Raw genomic sequence first — 20786 nt, 5'->3', positions numbered from 1 at the left:
ATAGTGACCTGAGGGTTCATTTAAAGTGAAGTGTTGGTGGATTTAGTTAGCTCGATCCGCTAATGGCGGCGGATCTCGGATCTCGTGGAATCTCAGCCCTATGGAGCGAGGGATGACATAATCGGAGCAAAGGGGATCAGAATGCTAATGGGACGGTGGAAATGGCCCTATCGATGGGAGTATTTTGAACTTTACTTTGGAGTACTCGTGATGATTCATATTTCTTGAGTGGGACGTGGCGGTTTCACCTTAGAGTACCTACCTATACCTAATCCTTATGATCTCAATAGACAATGATGAGAGTCAATGTACTGAAGATGCTGACTCTGTTACCTACATGTAGACAAAATAGGTCGATGAGAGGGGATACGATAGTGGACAAAGGATGAATTGCTCCCAACAAAAGGGACAAAACGACCCGCAAGTGAAGATTTATTTGAAACGAATGGCGCAGAGTCCAGGTTGGTGATGATCTCAGTCTGTGGTATTTTATCAGGTACAATGTGGTGTGTGCTTTGAGACTCCTTGGATCCCTTTGTAACACGCCCCCCTACGTACAATCAGCATCACGTTCATCACTGGATGTGGCTTGATACGCACAAATACCAATACGGCTATAATATGCGTGTTCAAGATTCAATGCTGATATAGCGGATTATTATTATTAAATAATTATTTCAATCGTCCAAGATGACTCAATCACAGCTCATCGTCCTTATCGCACTTCTTGACCTCATAATCCACAGTCTCGTTGCCCTGCCCCCAAATCTTGGGCTTGAAATCAAGATACACAATCTCGTTCTTCTCGGGCTTCCACTCGCCGTCGGTATCGCGGTAGTACACAATCTCGCCACTCCCGGCGTCTTTAACCTCGACCGTCGTGTGGGCGAGCGCCCCGTTCGTCGACCACTCGAACCGGTAGCATGAGCCCTCTTTGACGGGGAACGGCTTGGTGCAGCGAATGTTTCCGTCGCTGTCGATGCACTTTTCCACGGCGAAGTCGAGTACGTGGCCTTTGGAGACGGTATCGCCAGCTAATAAATGATGCGTTAGATAAGAGGTGATTTTCAGAGTTTGTATTTTTGTTGAGAAAGGCAGTGGAAAAATGGTGGAGATGTTTCGTACATGATGCGATGCTGGCGAGAGCAAGGCCGGCGGCTGTAAGTTTTTGGATATACATGGTGTCGGCGTAGTAATTGCAAAGTATAGCAGAAATATAATCAAGGTTGAGGCTGTTCGTATCAGGTACTGATAAAGAAAACAGGATCGGATAACTTCATGACAAAAATGAGGCGAGGCCTTGTCTTTCTTATAATAAACATTAAGGTTCCTGGAATTATCGTCGCATCATCGATGACGCGGGCTGTGGAGCTTTTGCTCCAAACCTTACAGCGCATGAGTTACAGGGGCTGCAGGGTGGCCAATTGCCCGCAAACGTTCTGTATTACAGCGCCCGGCGAGATTCGCAGTGCATCGGGCACCTTGATGTCCGCTACCAAAAGCAGCCGAGGTTGTTATCAGTGGCTGATAATGCATCTGATGAAGTGCAACACCAATATGAGCATCGCAATTGATATTGATACAGCCTCAATGTTTTTTCGATCATCTTCCTATTTGGATGAAACATTGCTGGTTACATAGACATCACGGCTGCTGTACCCCTTGCATGTAAATTGGTAATTGAGTTCTTGGCCGCTTGTGATGATGCGGACATGACCGGGTTAGACCTTGGATGCCTGGAATTTGACGTCAGAATGTCGCATGCCAGTATCACCAATTCCGGCCACGGAAAAACGTAGCGGCGTTGCAACACTGAGTTGAATCTCACGATCGTGAATAAGTAATGAAAAATGATCGATTCAAGACAATGTTTCTCATGTAGTGTATAAATGGGGTGAAATGCAAAGAAATATTCTTCACTAGGTTTCAAAGTGACTGTCTCATGCATCTCACCCGTCGGTTCGTTCCGAAGCCGTGCACCATCCCGGATAGCCTCATCTTCCATGATGACATGATCGAAGCGCTGCATGTACAAAATGGTCTATTTATAATGTATGACAAAATACATGAGATGCACTCATGAATGCATGTAATTTCATTGAATCGACCGTTTGTTCGTCCCTCAAGATGAGCATCGACACGCAATTGAAGCTCTTGCCTTGGTTCACGATGCTGACTAACGCACCTACCCAAAACAATTCGCTTGCAGCTGTAAACGAAGATTATACCTGAGGCAGAACGCACCACATTAGCAAGCACGCATTTGTTTCCAGATTTTGTCTTTTCTTTTCCTCTCCATCGTTTTCCCTCATCTATTACAATGCGGTACAGCGCAGAAACAGTCGCATGTCCAACATGAGTCGAACCGCTTGCTCTTCCCGTCTCCTTGTCTGTCTTACACATCCATCTACGGTTTGTCAAAGCCATGTTCCAATCCAACTCCCTCAACGCCAATGTTTGCACGCTGCTAGCCATGTTCCCAGAAACAAACCATCTTGTGACCAAAAGCTGAGACTCTTCGTCTCCTGCCTCTCAAAGTCACTCTCCCTCACGCATCCTCAAGGCCAACCAGCTGCTTCATCGCAACGTTCTTGATGATCCTCAGACCTCCATTCAGCGTCACCATGTCAACATTCCCACTTTGCAGCTGAGCTTCATATTTTCCCAATGCCATTCCAACCAGAAACCGTCCCATTGGCTCGCTCGGGCAATGCAGCCATTTGGTGCCCACTTCAATCGGCTTTCTCAGCAACATCTTGGTGCCGTCGATGAAGAGACCTTGGTTCGGAAGGTATGGCCGAATTGCTGCATGATCTTTTCCATCGACAAAGCCAGGGCCCACGGCATCTGCTAGCAGGCGGGGGTTGGTGATGCGCATCTGAGACAAGGCAAGTTCAGCCTCGCCCTTTGTTTTGCCATACAGGTTTGTGAATCGACCTGGCGTCTGTGTTGAGCCTTGACCAGATACAAAAATGAACCGAAAAGGGCCATTGTTTGGTGGAAGCGTAGAGAATGCTTCAGCGCTTGCAAGAGGATAGTCCTTGGTGATCTTTACAAACTCCCTGTGCGTCTGTTAGTTTCAGTTTCTGACATGGACTAAGCAGTGCGGCCAACATACTCCTTCGAGACCTTGGTTTGACTAACTCCTAGGGCCCAAACCGCGCCAGTCGCGCCTTGAAGCTTGCTGAGCACTTCTGAATCGTACTTTGAAAAGTCTTTGTGAATGATGACATTAACCCGAGGGTCTTTGGCGTCTTCTGCCATTGCGACAGGTCTGCGGCTGAGAATCGAGATTTTCGTCACCTCACTCATTTTGAGCATGGCATCAAGAACACTCGAGCCGATGAGCCCAGTGGCACCGGTAAGTATGAGATGCATCGTGAAATATTTATCGCGGACACCTTTTGATGGCTAATGTTGTGGTTTCCTTTCAGACAAAGCTCGGATAGCTCAATTAAGACGATACAACGGTCGGTCGGCGAAGCACAAGTTGAATTCGGTTTCACAATGAAGAGAGTGCAATATGAATCTAAATGACTGGAGTTGGGACAGAGATGAATGCCACTGGATTGATGTCGTCTCCCAACTGGCGTCTTCAGTGTCATTTATATCAATTGATCGTATGCCCAAAACGGACTACGATTGCTGACATTTTATTTCCTAATCGGGGGTACGACAAAACTCCACCATTTCCCGCCAACTCTATCTAACGAGCCTCTTGAATCAGTCAGCCAGTTACCACGCACTGGGCATTAGCTTGTCAGCGATATTCCGAAGAATCGATATGGCATGGAATTGCAATGAGAGTGCTGTCAATGCATTTGCATCAGACTGGGTATGTGACGCATTCATGAGTTTCGCTCTATCCTGGATGACACTCTCAGCAGTGGCCCGGAAAAGTCCATTCGGCTCCGGAGCAAACAGTCAAGGTAGCTGGCTGCTTTGACTGCATCTAGAGAGCAATCAAACGCTATATTTTGTCCCGCACTGCGGGAAGAGATTGAACAAATATTTGACCCTTGAGATTTAGGCCCGATCGTCGTGTCTTAAGCCCTCTACTGCAACCATGCCAGCGTTTCTTTTTCCGTCTCATCTTACATGTCGCCTCTGTGAAGGCGCTTCAGGACACAGCGTCTGTGATGCGATCCTGGATCAACACACCACTCCCGTGCTTGAGCAATAGCCTAATTTGCCCTGCATCTTACCGTTTCCCGGCTTCGATAGAGACTGCCGAATGTGCGTTAGCCAGTGGTTCGTTCCGGATTCCGATCCGCGTAGTTTCCGGCGGCTGCATTGGTGAGCGTCCAGTAGAAGAAGGCTACTGCTGCATTAGACCATCTCTCATTTGAACCCAACCATTTCGCTCTATACCGTCATATGTGCTGTGAGAAGCCATTAACCTTTATTAGCACAATACTGTCTCATAGTACCACGTAATTGTGGTTTGCTTCAGCTACAACCTCAGCTCAATGAGGTGCGGGCTACGACACATCCCAGACGGCGCACCTGCGCGCAAGGTGATGCTCCCAACGGCAGGTATGTTACAGATCTGGCTCTTCACAGCCTATGGTCGCTGAATGGATTATGAAACAGTCAGATGATCACTATACATTTCGACCAACGCTCTTTCGATAGGAATTTTAGGTATACGAAGGACTTAACAGTGAGCCTAGCACTCGCAATATGCGGCTGGTCATATATGGACCATGGTGAGAGATCATAACGACTCGAAAGCTGGCTTTCCTAAATTGATGATTGCCAAGTTCTGCTGACGACAGCAACAATTGTTCGACAACTTCAATGCCCAAGTGCATTATACTCCCTGTTTATTTGGATAATAGTCCTCGAGTCATCGTCAAGACTTGGCTCGAGCATGTCGTCGCGGCAATTCTGCTACAAAGAATCAACACATAAGTCGCCAATTGACTCAATTTGTGCAGGTACCTCTATGATTTCACCAAAATGACGCTCTCTCGGTCGCGCTGCTGGCAACGTTGTCTCTTGGATAGCCCAGCTAGATGTTCTTCAAACAAGAGGCTAACATCAGATGGATCTGTCAGTGTTTCGTTTGTTACATCTTGCCCCTAAATAAATCACTCGATTCATTGACTTGATGTCACAGAATAACGGCACCTTGTACAGCTTGTCAGTTGAGTAGATATAAGCGGTCGCAATTTGGAAAGCACCTTAACCCCAACTCCACACGAGGACGTGAGGAATGCTGCAGTCTGCGAATTTTCCGGCTCAATCCACTTGTTTCAAGAGATTGAAACAAATTGAACCTCGTCCGGGTTCGTCCGGGTAGGCACTCTCCTAATGGTTTGTGGAGTTGTGGCGTTGGCTGTGTCTATACTGATGGCACATTGAGTGCTCTTGTTTCTTACTTTATACTTTCAGAATCATCACGTAACGGACTCCAAACATATCACAGCCTTGGAAGATGACACACCTGGCGCCAATGACAGCAATCAACGTTTACTGATAATTCAAAGTGTGCAGAAGCCACATCTTGGTCAGACAGGTAGTCGACTCTGAACTCTCACAACTCTGCAACTAATCAGGACCCAAGCAGAGGAAACAGGCCGCCATTTTGGGTGGCTTACAAATACTGTATTGGTCCAAGTACATTGTGGTTCGCCCTAGTGCCTCGTCCCCTGCCCAGAAAGCAAGTCTACTCGTTCGTCAGAGCTTCCAAGCCGTTCGTGAACTCAGATCCCAAGCTAAGAAAGGCAAGTGCTTGAAATCAACCCATCCCGAATTACCGGCCTCAGGGCCGAGGTGCCTTGGCCTTGGCTAACCAAGCCTGCCGAGGCCGCCTAGACAGTCCGGAGGCTTTTGAGCATCCTAGCCTTGCGGGACGGATAGCGCCAATTTTCGCGGACCAGGCGCAATTGGCGCTTACTAGCACCACTTGGCTAAAGTGACAGGCTTCTATTTGCATATGAGCAGTCGATTGAGCAGCCAATACTGGGTATTCTTGCATATTCGTGCATTGCCCAAGAGCTAAAAGGCACAGCCCTATTTGTCCTGCAGCTGCTTTGCCCCGCCTGTCGCTAAGATGTTACTTGGGAGAGCAACCGGGTTGTCGCCTCACTCAACTCCGCGAGTCCGTGGTTTTCATTAGCAAACTTCATGGGAGACAAACTAATATGTCTTCTCTTGCCTTGTGGATTACTGAACCGGAATGGCCTGCTGACGTTAGCCGTCGAAATCCGCGTAAAACCAAGCGATTCAACTGAGCAGCGGGTTCCTGACTCGCATCCACTACGGAACCGCATTTGTCTTTTGGTCAAAGAGGGTCACGTAATGCGAGATCTTCTTCCCTGGCTATATTGCACACCCTCTTGGCTAGAGTTGGGTTACGTCTCAAATCCGGATCTGTCGGGCATTGGCTGAATTGAGCCTGGCCGGTGGAGACATGTGATACTTTGACGGTCAAAGTGCTTGTTTACTAGCCTATTGGTTCTTGAGTTGTCCATTTATATACCGAGTACTGCTATCACCATCCTTGGCAAGGGCTGCATGTGGGATGGCCCCAAGAACCATGTTTATGAGCGGCCAAGGCCGAGAATCGCAGCAAGGATGAAAATATTTGCACACACTCGTCGACGTTTATCGCTTGAGCCTTCTTTTTCCTGATTTATCATGAGATATTTTCTGAAGTTGCATTTCACGCCTTATTCGCGATGCTGAGCCACACGGCGCAACTGGCCCATCGTATTTGGTCTTTTGTCGACCATGTCGGCTCTTTCTTCAGCGTCATCTCTCCGGTTAGCGTCGCTCTTTTCGCTTTGGTGGTAATAGTTGCGTGGCTTGTGTCGTCTTCAACATGGCAATACTATCGACTTCGCCATTTCGATGGGCCGTTGCTAGCCAAAATCTCAAACTTGTGGCTCTTTAGGTCTGTGGATAGCGGCAGATCGTATCTCGACTTCTGGGAAGTGACGCAAAAATACGGTTAGTAGCTGGCCGCGGCTCGCAGCCAACGCTCACAGTGTCCAACTGCATTATGCCGCATGCACCGGCTTGATGAAACACAACTAAACACACCTTACCATTTCACAGGAACGATCGCTCGAGTCGGACTAAACGATCTCGTCACCGATGATCCCATATTTGTTAAGCACATGTGCAATGTCAAAACAGAATATCGACGATCCAGCTGGTATGATGGCATGCGCTTCAACCCCACCTCGAACAATTGTTTGTCCACACGAGATGAAACCGCACACTCTGCTCTGCGATCCAAAATGGCCGCTGGTGTATGTGTCTTCATATCTTCAACTGGAGATTTTTGGAAAGAAACTAACGCTCGAGAGCCTTAGTACGCTGGTCGCGACGTCGACAACATCGAATCGAAAATGGACAACAATGTCCGGGCATTCATGGGCCTGCTAAGCAGATACGCTGACAGAAAGGCACCCGTGGACCTTGGCCGAAAGGTCCAGTACTTTACCTTGGATTGCATCTCTGATATTGCATACGGAGCGCCGTTTGGCTTTATCGAGACAGACACTGATGTCTACGAGTACATTGAGACAACCGAGAAGAACCTCCCCATGGTTATGGTGGTTACTGTGTTCCCCTGGTTGCTTAAGCTGTTGAATAATCCAATCCTCAAAGGGTTGCTCCCATCGGCGAAAGACAAGCTTGGATTTGGTAGGATAATGAGGTGAGTGGACCGTCCTCAACCCCCCGGTACCTGTTTGTCCCACGCGAGTAAGACCGTGGATGTTGACTCCGCATTTTATTTGTCAAGCATCGCAAGAGACGTAGCGGCAGAGCGTTTCAAGCCAGATGTCAAGGCCGAGCGGGACATGCTCGGGTCCTTCATCCGACACGGCCTCACTCAAACCGAATCCGAGTCCGAAATCCTGCTGCAAATGTAAGCCATTTCACTACCCCCTGCAACCCTTGACTCATTCTGATTTACTGAGTAATCCAGCGCTGCCGGGTCTGACACAACCGCGTCAGCCATCAGGTCCACGATGTTGGAGCTATGTGCAAACCCCGAAATCCTCCGTGAACTTCGGCAAGAAATCGCCTCTGCCAACATTGCCGGCGATGTCATCACCGACAGCGAAGCCAAAGTGTTGCCATACCTCCAGGCGGTGATTAAAGAGGGTTTTCGCATTTTCCCGCCAATCGCGGGTCTCATGTCGAAGGAGGTTCCACCACATGGTGATACCTGGAACGGCGTCTTTATTCCAGGAGGGACAAGAGTAGGTTACAGCATCTGGGCGATTACTCGGCGACAAGATGTCTGGGGTGAAGATGCGCTGAAGTTCCGACCAGAGAGATGGCTCAACATTTCTTCAGACAAACTGAAGGAAATGGAGAGCACTCTGGATCTCATCTTCAGTTATGGTCGCTGGCTTTGTTTGGGTAAATCCATTGCCCTGATCGAGTTGAACAAAGTGTTTGTCGAGGTAAGGTTTCGTGTCGCGTTGCGCAAGTTGACCGCTAACTGTGTGTTTGTGTCGCATAGCTAATCCGGCGATTCGACTTTACGCTGTGCGATCCGGATAAGCCTTACAAGATATTCAACCACGGCGTCTTTGCCCAATCACAAATCTGGATGGATGTCACAAGAACAAAAAAGACGCAATGAAGATATGTTCATTGTGGGAATGATGGAATGAATGTAACGACGAAATGACAGTGCGCTATACCCAGGGCTGTTCAAATTAATGTCTAGGAGTTTTGTTGTTCAAAATGATGGCGATTTGTACCCACCCATGTCTCTCCTCACCCTCTCCCTCAAGCGATTTCTTCTCTGAGCTTTTTAAAGTAATACTCACTCCAGCTATCCTGCCACAAGACGCTCTTGAGTGTTTCTTGAAGCTGGTCCATGTCCCGAAAGCTGGACTTGGTGTACAGCGACTTCATACTTTGCGCAAACCACTCTTGTCGTTTGTTTTCAAGGGCAGCCGCGTAGCCGATGAATAACATCCACAATATCCAGCTTTGTTTATGTGTATTTGAAGGCGGCTTCTCTATGAGCTGCAGATTGAAGGTAGCTTGTAACCGATCAATCAGGCGCTGAATCATCTGAGCTCTTGCAGGAAGCTCTCGAATAGCCAGGTAGAGGTATATGTTCAAAGCAACGCATAGGGGAACCAATTCACTGCTGCTGGCTCCGCGATCGGCAATACTGGCTTTGATAAGATGGAACCTGTACTCGGTGTCGTATACGTGGCTTGCTTCCGTCTTTTTGTGGCCTTGTACGTCTTTTGCAGCGGATATTTTGCGAAGAGACTGTACGAGGGAGACGATTTGCGACTCAACATCGAGATTGTCTTGCGAGACATCGTCTGTCGAGGATGATGTTTCGGATGGGAACTCGATGTCTTGATTCGAAGAAAGTGAGGTATGCGGAAACTGTGGCGGACAATTCCAAACGCTTGAGTTGCAGAAATCAGCCCTGGGAGTGAGATATCGTCAGTTTGGCCAAGAGGAGTCTCGAGGACATTCTCAGGGAAACGAGAGTATACCATATGACTACTCCGCGATGAAGACCCTTGACATTCTGGATTCCGCCTCTTTTCTGAATCATGAACTTCAAGCCTTGCATGTGCATGTACGAAACGTCAAACATGCCCGCGAGATTCTGGACGGCGGTAAATCAGCATTAGCATATTGATGATGACAAAAAGACGACAGAAACGTACTTCTTTGGCGCCTATCAATGCTACCGCTGCTATTGTCGCATCTTCAAAGTTGGCGCTCTGGATCCGGTCGTTGATCAGCCGAAATGCCTCAGATGAATGATAGAGACATCCAAAGGTATCGGAGAAACCGCGTCTGAGATTAAAATCGAGAGCAACCAGATACAGAATAGAATGGAACAGGGCCCGGTGTTCCCGAGCATCGAACAAGCAGTAGCCGCCTCCTACGTTGAGATCGAGAAAGTCTTTGGAATAGCTTTGTTTGTCTGGCGATGCCGGGGTTAGTGAGAGATTTTTCGTCAAAGGAGCCGACGCCTAGCAACTCAGTGTTCTTTGCCAGACTCACAATAGTAAATCAGCTTTAAACTCTCCGGCTTCAACTTGAGCGAAAACGAGTCAAAAGGATCCAAACTCCCGCCCAACAATCCCGCAGGCGTACTCGCAAAGAACCCATCCGGATCGTAAACGCTAGGATCAGAAATCGGACCCCTCGGCACTAGAATCCTTCCTTTTTGCGCTCTGGCGACTTCATTAGAGGTCCTCTCGCGACCTTTTGCCCTTTTGACGCCTGCTCTGGGCTTTGTCCTGCTGGGCTGTGAGTTGAGTCGAAATCTTCCCTTGTACTGGGATGGGTTTGCCGGATTCTCGCTTGCTGCCTGGTCGGTGCTCTCGGGATTTCTTTGTTTCCAGAAATAGTCCTTCATGACTTGCGTGCGAACAACTGTCGATATTGCCTTGTTCCCTTTTTGCTTTGCCGGCGTCACCGAGACAAACTCAAGGGGTTTGTGGCCGGTTGGCTTAACGCGAGGGGTGGTGGCGTCATCTTTGATGGGAGAATAGTTTGCTGGAAATTTCATTCAGTTTCGGAAACATCGACCATCACATCCACGACAAGAGAAGAGTTACCGGTTTGTTGTGATGGTTTGGAGTCTCTCGGGTCTTCGTACGGGATAACATTGAATCCCTGGGGCTTGATATCCGAACCCATTGTTTCCCGCGACACAGATTGGCTGTATTTTAACCAAGTCGTCTCATTCAATCAGGGCCTCATTCGTTGCTCAATTGGCTCAACGGGTTGTGAGACGACAAGTTTAAGTGAAGAGTTGAGAGAGTAAGCAGAGAGTCGTCAAGCCAGGATAAGAGGATAACTCTGCTTACTAAGCTCAACAGCCTGTATTGGACGCTGCAGTGAAAACTTAATTGCTGGATCCATCAGGTGATGAGTGAAGCACTAAAACTCGGGCGTTGACGCTCCGCAATTCTGATTACTGAATCATGTTTGCTCTATTCAACGCATATTGAATCCCAAGAGCTTAGCAAAATTATTGATTTAGGTATGTGAATAATTTCTCTTTTATTTTATTTTATTTTTTGCAGCACCTGGTTGTGTCGCACTCAACCAGACACTCAACCAGACCAGAGGATCTTGCGATCCAAAAACACGTCCATTCTATCTTCGACAATATTATCAAAGAGTGACGCTTTGATAAGCAGCTTTCCGGGCATGGTAATGTCGATCGTGTAAATCGGGCTATGCTGACAGTTACTACAATGTGTCTCTTAGGTAATATCGTACGGACAGAAATCTTACCTTCCACAAGCTTTGCAAAAGTTCCTCTAGATCAACGGCTTCTGTCAGAAACACCCTCTTTCATGCGGTTTAGAACCAACGGTATGGCAAGGTGTTTGGACGTACTCTTCCCAAGTTGCCCGAGGCAGTCTTGTAGTCTTCATACTCGTTCAGCGTGCCCCGCGAATCGTCTACCTTTACATCGCTCTCGTCGACGACGTAGTTGATGGAATATGCTATCGAATATTAATATCGTTCGTGTGAAACTGGGCGTTTTGTCTGTTACTTACGCCCACCGGCACGGCGACAATTGAGGCTACACATATCAGTTATAGGGACTATCCACGATAGAGAGAGCACCGGATAGCATACCAGTGACAAGCAACCGTCTTTGAAGGAGGTGCAGTCAATGAGACTGTGATGGAGCCACAGTTGCAGCTTCCCGTTACTGATGCCATATTTTAAAGAGCGTATTCGAGTCGTTGGCTGATGACTTTGATCTTGATCGAATATTCAGTCTGGGCCGTTTAAAGGTTTTATTTATGCTTGGAAAGCAGCTTGAATCCCTCGCAAATCCAGAAAATTGCCATGTTAGGCGAATAATCCATTAACGGATAAAGAAAGCGAGGCATCTTAGAAACAGACAACGATAACCTCATCGTCTTGCAAATTGGCCGCTGAATAATGAATTTCGAGAGTGAATCAGCAACTCTCGGCTGTATCCGATGCAAGTTGGACTTGAAAATTACTAGAAATAGTCAAAGATCGTCTTGGCATTCATCATCCGCGTCAACCCAGATTGGTTGCGAATCGAGCCTAATTGTGGCGGCTCCGCTCGGCTTTATCTCCACGCAACACGGAAAACTGCTTCTGGGTTTCCAGCTGAGGCTACTAACGGACAGTGTGGTCGATCAACACACTGTGTTCTTCATAACTCTAGCCCTGACCAGAGCTAAGTTAGAAGTTAGCGAAGGAGCGGTTTTAGCCACATTTGGAAGCACCTGGGTCTTTTGCGAAAACCATGAGAGATATTCGTGATTTGTGATTCATACGGCAACAGGACAAACATCTCTCGAAAACTCACCTTCAAAGCAACTCATAAGAAAACAACTCATGGCGTCATCAACACCCTCCAAGCCAAAATGGGCAATGGTCAAGACAACCCTGCCAGTTCGTCCGTTGCCGCTCAACTCTACTCGAGTTCCCGTCACAACTGATCGCTTAATCATCCGTGCTCTGGTTGCTGAAGACCTCGAAAGCCTGAACGTGATTCGCTCACAGCCCGAAGTCATGATCAACACGCCCCAGGGAAGGCCCGACATAGATATTGACGAAACCCGGCCAAAGCTCGAGTTTTTCTTACCGCCAAAGGATGGGGCACACTACAACTTTGCCATCTGCCTCAAAGAAACAGGCGAAATGATCGGTATCGGCGGCTGCCACCAGCTGAAATCCATCTTTGGATGGCCTGCCATGGGATACATGTTTCGCAAAGACGCCTGGGGCAAGGGATATGCGACCGAGTTCACCAAGGGGTGGTTGGATATGTGGTGCAAGCTACCCCGAGAAGAGGCAGAAGTTGAAGTGGACCAGCGCAGCTTTTCCGAGGGAGATGAGCAGCCGCTCGAGATCATGACGGCGTTTACGTCGGCGGAAAACCTTGCCAGCCAAAACGTCCTTACTAAGTCTGGCTTCGAGCGATTTTTAGACTGGGAAGATGCTGATTTGCGGAATCCGGATAACCAGATCACTCTGGTGGCGTACAGATATTTCCCGAGCAAGCACCTGACAAACTGAGGACACAGGGGGTTTTTTGCAAGGCGTATGTACGTTGAGAGATGGTTTTAGACCAATAGATTCCAGCAAGTTGATGTTTTTAGCCTCGGAATTCCATGTCTGTTCTTGAAGCTCTTACGCGTCCGAGATTGATGCCGTATGATGCCTCGGATCAATGTAACACTTCCCATGGACTCATTCATCTACAATTTGATAATCCCTCTCTTTTGTTGTTTCAACCAACACTTATACAGATATCTCTGACGTTGCTGCAAAGTCAGAACTGTAACCTGGTAAGCACCTTGAAGCACAAAGTTTTTTGCTCAACCGGCTTCACACTGTCCATCGGCCCCACAAACCCTCGGACATACTGTACGTCCACCCAACTCTTTGTCCCTGAATCTCCACCCTCTTGAACGGCACGAGGCGGTCATAATGTGGACCCCCATCGGCCGGCGCAAAACGACTGTTTTCCTCTTCGAGTAATTTTCTCAGAGAATGTCCAACCGCTTCAGTGGGGTCCACGGGATACTCTTGGCATGCCTGGATACGGTGTAAGTGAGTTTATAAATCTGAAGAAGAGAGGTATATGCATTAATAAGACTTACGTACAATTGTTCAGCTTCACGCTTAATAAACCAATTTGGTTTTATGTGAGAATTACCTGTTTGAGGCACCAATCTGTGTCGCCCGCGAAGAGAAGTGGATGTCGACGCGGATTCTGTCATGCGTATCTCCAGCAAAGGAACAGCTCATAATAGCTAGGTGGCTCAGGTTTGGGACATAAAACCTTGGATATCCGGCTACTGGAAGGCTAGAAAAAGGCCATTGTCATCCGGGGCTCAACTTCCTTTCACGCCACAATGGCTTCAGCTCAACTCCCCACAACATACAAAGCCGTCATTCTCACAGAACCCGGTGCATCATTCAAGCTTCACGACGTGAAACCTCAACATCCAGGACCCGGCCAAGTCCTTGTGAAAGTATTAGCATGTGGCGTGTGCTTCTCAGACATCGCAGTAGCCCAAGGCCACCTCGGAGATGTCTTTCCTAGAACTCCAGGCCACGAACTCATCGGAGATGTCGTTGAACTGGGTCAAGACGTCGATAGGTTTACTATAGGGGAGCGAGTCGGAGGCCCTTGGCATGGTGGACATGACGGCAGTTGTAGACAATGCCAAAAAGGACGGTTTCAGATGTGTGAACACCAGACGATTAATGGAGTTACTCAAGATGGTGGCTTTGCAGAGTACGTGCTCCTCCGCCAGGAAGCCATCGTTCACATTCCCAAAGAGATGGACCCAGCAGAAGCCGCACCTCTACTCTGTGCAGGAGTCACAGTCTTCAACGGCATCCGAAAATTGCACGTTGAGCAGGGTGCCATTGTTGCTGTTCAGGGTCTCGGTGGCTTAGGGCATCTCGCCGTTCAGTATGCGAGCAAGATGGGATACGAAGTCGCAGTTCTTTCATCTGGCGACGATAAAGCTGCCTTTGCCACCCAGCTCGGCGCGCATCATTACATCAACACTAAAAAGGTAGACGGCCCTACTGAACTTGCTAAACTTGGTGGCGCCTCTATTATTGTTCAAACAGCGCCAAACCCCGACATTATAGGTCGGTTAGCCGATGGACTCGCCCCTGGTGGTAAATTGCTTTGTCTGGCTCCTGTTGGCGGGGTGGAATTTGATACTGCTACGCTTGTTAACGGAGGTCGAAGTGTGCATGGCTGGCCCAGCGGCCATGCAATTGACAGTGAAGAGGCAATTCAGTTTGCTCAGCTGCATGGCATCAAGTGCATGGTGGAAGAGTATGCTTTGGCAAATGTTCAAGAAGCGATTGATAGTCTCCTGGCAGGAAAGCCTCGCTTTAGAAATGTCTTGGTAATGAAGTGAAGATAACAAGGGAAAGCCATCAAGGGATGTGAGTCGAAATCATGATGTTCATTCATCAAGGGAGGCAAATACCAATATTGTGTTGCTTATCTGGGTACTCAGTCGTCAAGATAGATGTTGTGTGGCTTGGACACTGCCTGGAATCCCAAGCTCTTTCAAGGCAATCCAAGTTCATCCTCGGCGAAACAGATACATCAGAAGCGGGTGAATCATGTTGTTCCTCCTTGCATCTTGGAGATATGCTCGAAATCCGGTCCATCTGTTGCCGACTTAGTAATAATGATAACTCTATCTCCCTCGTATCCCAAAACAATGGCACGGTCACTGACTGCGATTTTCTGTGTTTCGTATCTTTTGGGTAACCTGAGAAGTTTCTGTGTACCCCATACGATCCATCGTCCAGATGAGTGAAGGCCGTAGCCACAACAGTGATCATCTACACCATACAATCGGCTCATTCGACTGTCAGCATCGCCTTTTGTAGGGATGTGTTGCGTGCTGCTGTCGAATTGTACACATCGACCCATATTCCAGAGATGCATATTGTGTAAGAGTTGGCCAGTCTCAATTTGCCATATAAATGTTCCTTTTTTCCCAATTATGCTAGCACCGATGAATGAAGCGTCATATGTAAATGCTAGTGCGTCAATATCTCCGGGTCTGTCTTCCATCGTGTAAATACACTCGCCGCTATCGCGATGAATAATGTGAATGCGACATGTCTTTGTGGCAATAGCGATGAGCCCCAAGTCGTAAGAGAATGCAATGCATTCGATTTCGGTGTCGGGTACAGAATACTGGTGAATAAGCTGACCGGTTCTTGTCTCCCATAAAAGTACTGTGCCTCCGGTTGTGGCCGCTCCTAAGACTGCGGAGTCATGACAAAAAACAACATGACAGAACCAGTGGCCATATTCATTGGTGTAATCCCAACTCTTCTTGCCTATACCCCGCAAAGAAATCGTCTCTCTAAAGCTGATACCAAAGAACTGCAAGTCATGAGAAAATGTGAAACGCCCTCTATCCATGAATGGCGGCGCGTGGTACTCAACGTCCGTACGAAGACCTGTATCCATTCTCCAGACACACACATGTTGTTTGGGAGAGGAACCAAGCGATACTGATGCCATAAGTGAGCCGTCATGCGAAAATACCATGTCATCTAACGCATCTCCCGGAAATCTCAATTTCTGGACACAAGAGCCAGTTCTGGCATCCCATACCATTATCCTACTGCCATGCAGGCTTGTAGTTGCAACGAGAGATGAGTCATGTGAGAATTTAATTCTATTAGGGCGTGTGTCGATGGCGGTTGGATCAGCCATCAGCTGGTTTTGGTCTTGCTCCACGACATCCCACGTACCGATTTCACCGCTGACTGAAGCCGATGCAAAACATATCGAATCAGGTGAAAAGGCGACCGACGAGATAAAACCAATACGAGGGTTGAATGCATGAATACATTGCTCCGTATCTATTCGCCAAAGCAATGTTTTCCCCAACGTGGTGGTAGATAGATAATACTTCCAATCGTGCGAAATTGCAGCGTGTGTTATCTTGAGATTACTGTTTCCAAACTGAATTCGCCGTTCACAAATTTTCGTATCGACTCTCCAGAATTGCAAGACGCCGTCGCCATAAACGATTGCCAAACGCGTTAAATCAGTTGAGAACATTGCAAGCCATGGATGATAGTCCTCTTTCTGGTGCATAGTAGACTCACACGCACCACTGTTAGTGCTCCAGATACGAATAACTCCATCGTGAGATGCAGATGCAACAAGTGTTGAGTCTCGTGAAAATGCGACAGTTGTGACGGGGTCTTTATGGCCCAGCAACTCATGCTTGCACTCCCCAGTCTCTTCGTTCCATATTCTGACAGTTGAGTCTTCGCTTCCTGAGGCTATCAAAGTCGAGTCAGGTGAAAATATCGCAGATGTCACAATGCCAGAATGGCCGGTGAGTATTCTGATACACTCTCCCGTCCCGGTACGCCAAATACGAATGGTATGATCAGACGAGGCAGACACCAGCCGTGATGAATCGTGAGAAAAGTCGACCGACAAGATAAAGTCTGTATGGCCCGTCATTGCTTGCAAACATTCGCCCGTGACAAGATCCCATACTTTCAGTGTTTGGTCTCTGGATCCCGAAGCTAACAACATCGAATCATGCGAGAAGGCCATACATTCGATATAATTGCTGCGCCCTTCTATTAGTAGTGTGCACGGATTCAAGCTGTGGTCGACTGGCGGCGGAAATAGTATCCATGAAGGAATACTGTCTTTAAACTGGGCCCTCACTACGCTGTCTGATGGGGTAAAAACAAGAGCCGAAGAATATGTTTGGAGGGGCCACGACTCAATTGTCGAGGCATGGGTTCGCACAAACTGTTTCGCGTCATTCAGAAAGTCGGATGTCTTAATACCTGCTTCTGGCTGCAAAGATTATTAGTACTTGGAGAAACACACCCAAGGCTATAGAATGTAAACAGGAGCATACCTCTACAAGTGCTTGAAGCATTTGAATCAACCCAATGATTTCTCTAGTCTGATCCATGAGGCTCAATGCCTCTAACCAATGGAGAAAATGGCGCAGTAGAAACTCGCTGACTGGCCCTCCATCAACAAGCTTCGTTTGCGAATGTTGTACATGACTCACCCAGTATAGACAAGAGTATTGTAGCTCAGGAGGTAAATGATGGTCGATTGTCTCTCGTGGGATGTCTACCGCTGATATACTTGGAGATTTGAGACTACACATATCAGGCTTGAGATTGTCGAGTATGCGCAGGCAGTGATCAGCCATTGTAGCATGGGCCTGTCTCTCTTCTACCCACAATGGGGTCTTGTCACGTTTTTCTGGATCCAGCAGAAAATCGCGAAATGAAAGATGTAACATTCGCACCGGCATGGTTAATGAAGACGGAATGTCTAAGACGGAATGCAACATCTCTAGGCGGTTCGAAATGGTCTCTTTGGATATATCAAGCATTCGTGACAATGCAGTAATCGACAAAGGGTTTGCGAGGATGATGATTGTGCCAACAATGGCTCGGAATTCTTGAGCAACTTCTGCCTTTTCACTGTTAGACAGTCCGTCGAGCTGTTGGTCCAGGACTGGTAAATATGTCGCGTCAAGACGCGACCCGGGAGCCTTTGCTTTGTACTGAAGGACTCGTTGGAGCTGACGCCGGGGATCACCGTGCTTGAGATCAGCTATGAAGCGGCATGTAGTTGAAGCAAAAATGAACAAAGGAACAGCCATCTTGACAAGGATCTCGAGGTTGGAGCTGCCAGGCCAGCTTTCTGGAAGTTTGAGATTATCCGGCCTTGAGAGATTGTAGTCGTTTCGTATATTGAGAAGTTCATACTCAAAAAACCTCAGCATATCGTTCTCAATGATACTGGCTGGTACCTCGTGAAGGATTAAGTCTTTATAGGTTCCCTCTATTTTCTTGAAACCTAGGCGGAGTGGAAGTTCAGGGCGGCTAGTTAGGAAGAACTTCAACTTTGGAAAGGCTGGTTGTGATGAGCGAGAAAAAAGCGAAATGAGGAGTTCAATGTCTTTTTCTCGGTCGCATTCATCCAAGGCATCGACCACAATGACGATAGGGTTCGCCTGGCCAGAATCATTGGGAATGGTGGATAGAGGGCCAATGATTAGCTTCTCAAACTGTTCTGACGCTGATTTCGTGGATATGCCAGGCTCAGCTTCAATCGCCTCTTTGATTTGAGGCGCAAATACTGGCTGTCGACGCACAAGATCCGCGACAATTGTTGTGAAGAACTTGGCTAGTCCTCCTCTGTCAGCCTCGCCCCTCTTGAAGAAGAAAGTGGCCCCGAGGAGATTTTCATTCGCAAAAATTTCCGAAATTGTTCGAGAAATGGTCGACTTGCCGGTGCCTGCCATGCCATTGAGCCAAAATACGGCATGTGAGTCTGGATTCTTGGCCCAGTCGGAAACATCTTGAAGGAGGTCCACTCGAGTTTCTGGAAGGCATCTCGCCTTGCTACTTTCATCAAAGGAATCGAAATAGGCGTCACTTGCGACAGGAAGCTTGTCAAGAATAGCCCTGTAATTGATATCGAGCAATAGGTTGCTATATTCTAGTTAGCGATGACCGCCAAGACTTAAGGAATTAGAATTGACGTCGTGTACTAACGTCTGATCAACTTGAAGGCTTTCGTTAATCACTTGCATGCATCGTTCTAGGGTACTCATCCTCTGGAGAATGTCATTTTTCTGAAAGGGCCACCTGATTGAGCTTCCTCTGATCTTGCGCAGTATTCTGTGAGCCGTTTCCGAAGTGGGGGAGAGATCATCAACTAATTTTTGTAATAATGACTGGGATTCATGAATGGCATCGCTGAGTTGGTGAGTATGCTTGAGCTTTGCATTGTTGGGGCTACTGCGCATCTCTTCAACGCTGGTGAGGATTCTTTGGAAGTTGGCGAGGAGCCGCCGTAGCTGGTCAGTCTCCGCTGCCGCATTCTTAACATCCTTGCAGAGCAAGAAAAGCTTTTTGCACAGATCGGCGGTGGTACCGGCACTTGAAAATGCGCCCAGCGGCTCCATCGCAAGCGTATCGAAGAGATGACATGGCGATGTCGGAAATGCAAAACACGCTCGTCCTGTGCCGCGGTTGGTCGCTATCTTGGCAGAGACGTAGGATCGGCCCCATTCGGCTGCAGGCATGATTGTGTGGATTTGATTGGTTCAAGTAGAGAAAAGCAGCTAGTCAGCACGAATCCGATCTTTGCAAATGGACGGCTGGGCTGAATGAGTAGCCTGTCTACCACTGTAACACTGGTACTGACCTCTGATGTCGCCCTTTCCACGTAGATAGTGGTGATTCATTTGGAACGGGCGGCAGATGATTGGCATGTCCATCAACTTCAATCTGCCTAGGCGCTGCTGGGTAGTGATAGAAGCTTTGGAATCGGACATTGGATGGAATGAGCCCGACGGCGCAGTGAAGGCTTGAGGAAGTTTCTGTTACGTGCAATAGTTCATCAGCAATTCGCATCATCCAGTGAATAGAAGGAGGAAAAAAGGCCGTACACTCTGTTCAAGCAGATTTCTGGCAGCGTCAATATTTTTTTGTGTGAACATGATTGTCGTTTGTGTGGCGAAAAAAAATGAACAATGGTGCTGATGTCAAGTGGAAAGAGAAAGAGGAGGAGATGTGAAGCTGCGAGCCACGTGAACAAGTACCTTCCCGTGGCCTGGCTAGCAGATGGTACAAAGCCTTTGAGAAGAATCTTTGATGAACAACCAGATAGGTGCAGTTAGGACTGGAGAAAAGAAAATTGAGGGCAAGTGAATGTTAGATAGTGGGCATTTTTGTCCGCGTGGAATGCAGAACCTCAATCTGTGTTGGCTGTCAAGGTTGATGAAGACGGTCAGCTATTCGTTCCTCCGACAAATTGGATGACTTGCCTAGCATCAGTATCTTTCTTTTGACTAGCCTACGTGAGCAATTGATTTTTTTCGAAACTAGGCATGAACTGCAGAAAATCTCACACAACTGTAGAAGACATTCGCTGGCATACAGTGCTCTTGGATTCACCGTACCTTGGGGGCAATTGGTGTAAACCTACTTAGTATGCTTGCTAGGAGTAGAAGGCTTCAATGCAATCTGGACCCAAGGCTTGTAAGTATTGCTGTTGTAGATGCTGCAAAAGTTGCAGACTAGATTTACTTTTTAAAGTGTTGTATTGTGGGTGATACCTCCCTCGCTTGAAGCTCAAGCGAGCTCGCGTATTGCTCGTCTATTTGTATACTCTGGTGTATCTTTTCCAGCAGCCTCAGGCATCGGCAGCCCTTTCCTTTGCGAATTTCCTCAATCTCTATAACCTTTTTCATATTCTTCATCTC

The 20786-nt window shown here is 47.8% G+C and overlaps 8 protein-coding genes across 8 annotated transcripts; 3 read left to right on the top strand and 5 right to left on the bottom strand.

Annotated features, from left to right (window-relative positions):
• Positions 1–533: 533 nt before the first annotated feature.
• On the bottom strand, positions 534–1266 carry V8C40DRAFT_251946 (uncharacterized protein). The gene is made up of 2 exons (XM_083217279.1): positions 1126–1266; positions 534–1034 (listed from the first exon to the last, which is right to left on the bottom strand). Exons 1-2 carry the CDS (start codon positions 1178–1180, stop codon positions 700–702), a joined length of 390 nt encoding a protein of 129 aa, XP_083070537.1. The 5' UTR covers positions 1181–1266; the 3' UTR covers positions 534–699.
• Positions 1267–2548: 1282 nt separating this feature from the next.
• On the bottom strand, positions 2549–3378 carry V8C40DRAFT_276423 (uncharacterized protein; the record flags this gene model as incomplete). The annotated part of the gene is made up of 2 exons (XM_083220834.1): positions 2549–3062; positions 3119–3378. The coding sequence occupies 2 exons, from the start codon at positions 3376–3378 to the stop codon at positions 2549–2551; spliced, it is 774 nt and encodes a 257-aa protein (XP_083070536.1).
• Positions 3379–6028: 2650 nt separating this feature from the next.
• Positions 6029–9023, top strand: V8C40DRAFT_281221 (cytochrome P450). Its single transcript, XM_083221554.1, has 6 exons — positions 6029–6957; positions 7066–7262; positions 7326–7672; positions 7760–7885; positions 7946–8429; positions 8489–9023. Exons 1-6 carry the CDS (start codon positions 6687–6689, stop codon positions 8609–8611), a joined length of 1548 nt encoding a protein of 515 aa, XP_083070535.1. The 5' UTR covers positions 6029–6686; the 3' UTR covers positions 8612–9023.
• Positions 8196–10758, bottom strand: V8C40DRAFT_251938 (uncharacterized protein). Its single transcript, XM_083217278.1, has 5 exons — positions 10575–10758; positions 10015–10512; positions 9672–9934; positions 9495–9610; positions 8196–9424 (listed from the first exon to the last, which is right to left on the bottom strand). The coding sequence occupies exons 1-5, from the start codon at positions 10654–10656 to the stop codon at positions 8761–8763; spliced, it is 1623 nt and encodes a 540-aa protein (XP_083070534.1). The 5' UTR covers positions 10657–10758; the 3' UTR covers positions 8196–8760.
• Positions 10759–11019: 261 nt separating this feature from the next.
• V8C40DRAFT_251936 (GFA family protein) lies at positions 11020–11934 on the bottom strand. Its single transcript, XM_083217277.1, has 5 exons — positions 11611–11934; positions 11529–11554; positions 11365–11474; positions 11260–11285; positions 11020–11199 (listed from the first exon to the last, which is right to left on the bottom strand). The coding sequence occupies exons 1-5, from the start codon at positions 11694–11696 to the stop codon at positions 11076–11078; spliced, it is 372 nt and encodes a 123-aa protein (XP_083070533.1). The 5' UTR covers positions 11697–11934; the 3' UTR covers positions 11020–11075.
• A 288-nt stretch (positions 11935–12222) lies between these two features.
• On the top strand, positions 12223–13263 carry V8C40DRAFT_251935 (GNAT family N-acetyltransferase). The gene has a single exon (XM_083217276.1). It carries the CDS (start codon positions 12352–12354, stop codon positions 13033–13035), a length of 684 nt encoding a protein of 227 aa, XP_083070532.1. The 5' UTR covers positions 12223–12351; the 3' UTR covers positions 13036–13263.
• Positions 13264–13565: 302 nt separating this feature from the next.
• Positions 13566–15010, top strand: V8C40DRAFT_65843 (alcohol dehydrogenase). Its single transcript, XM_083223258.1, has one exon. The coding sequence runs from the start codon at positions 13878–13880 to the stop codon at positions 14904–14906; it is 1029 nt and encodes a 342-aa protein (XP_083070531.1). The 5' UTR covers positions 13566–13877; the 3' UTR covers positions 14907–15010.
• Positions 15011–19762, bottom strand: V8C40DRAFT_65872 (WD40 repeat domain-containing protein). Its single transcript, XM_083223259.1, has 3 exons — positions 19072–19762; positions 17409–19008; positions 15011–17344 (listed from the first exon to the last, which is right to left on the bottom strand). Exons 1-3 carry the CDS (start codon positions 19602–19604, stop codon positions 15116–15118), a joined length of 4362 nt encoding a protein of 1453 aa, XP_083070530.1. The 5' UTR covers positions 19605–19762; the 3' UTR covers positions 15011–15115.
• Positions 19763–20786: the final 1024 nt, after the last annotated feature.

Source organism: Trichoderma camerunense, assembly GCF_050948025.1.
Source record: "Trichoderma camerunense strain CBS 138272 chromosome Unknown V8C40scaffold_15, whole genome shotgun sequence".
Taxonomy (NCBI): Eukaryota; Fungi; Ascomycota; class Sordariomycetes; order Hypocreales; family Hypocreaceae; genus Trichoderma; species Trichoderma camerunense.
This window is presented reverse-complemented; position numbering and strand designations above follow the sequence as displayed.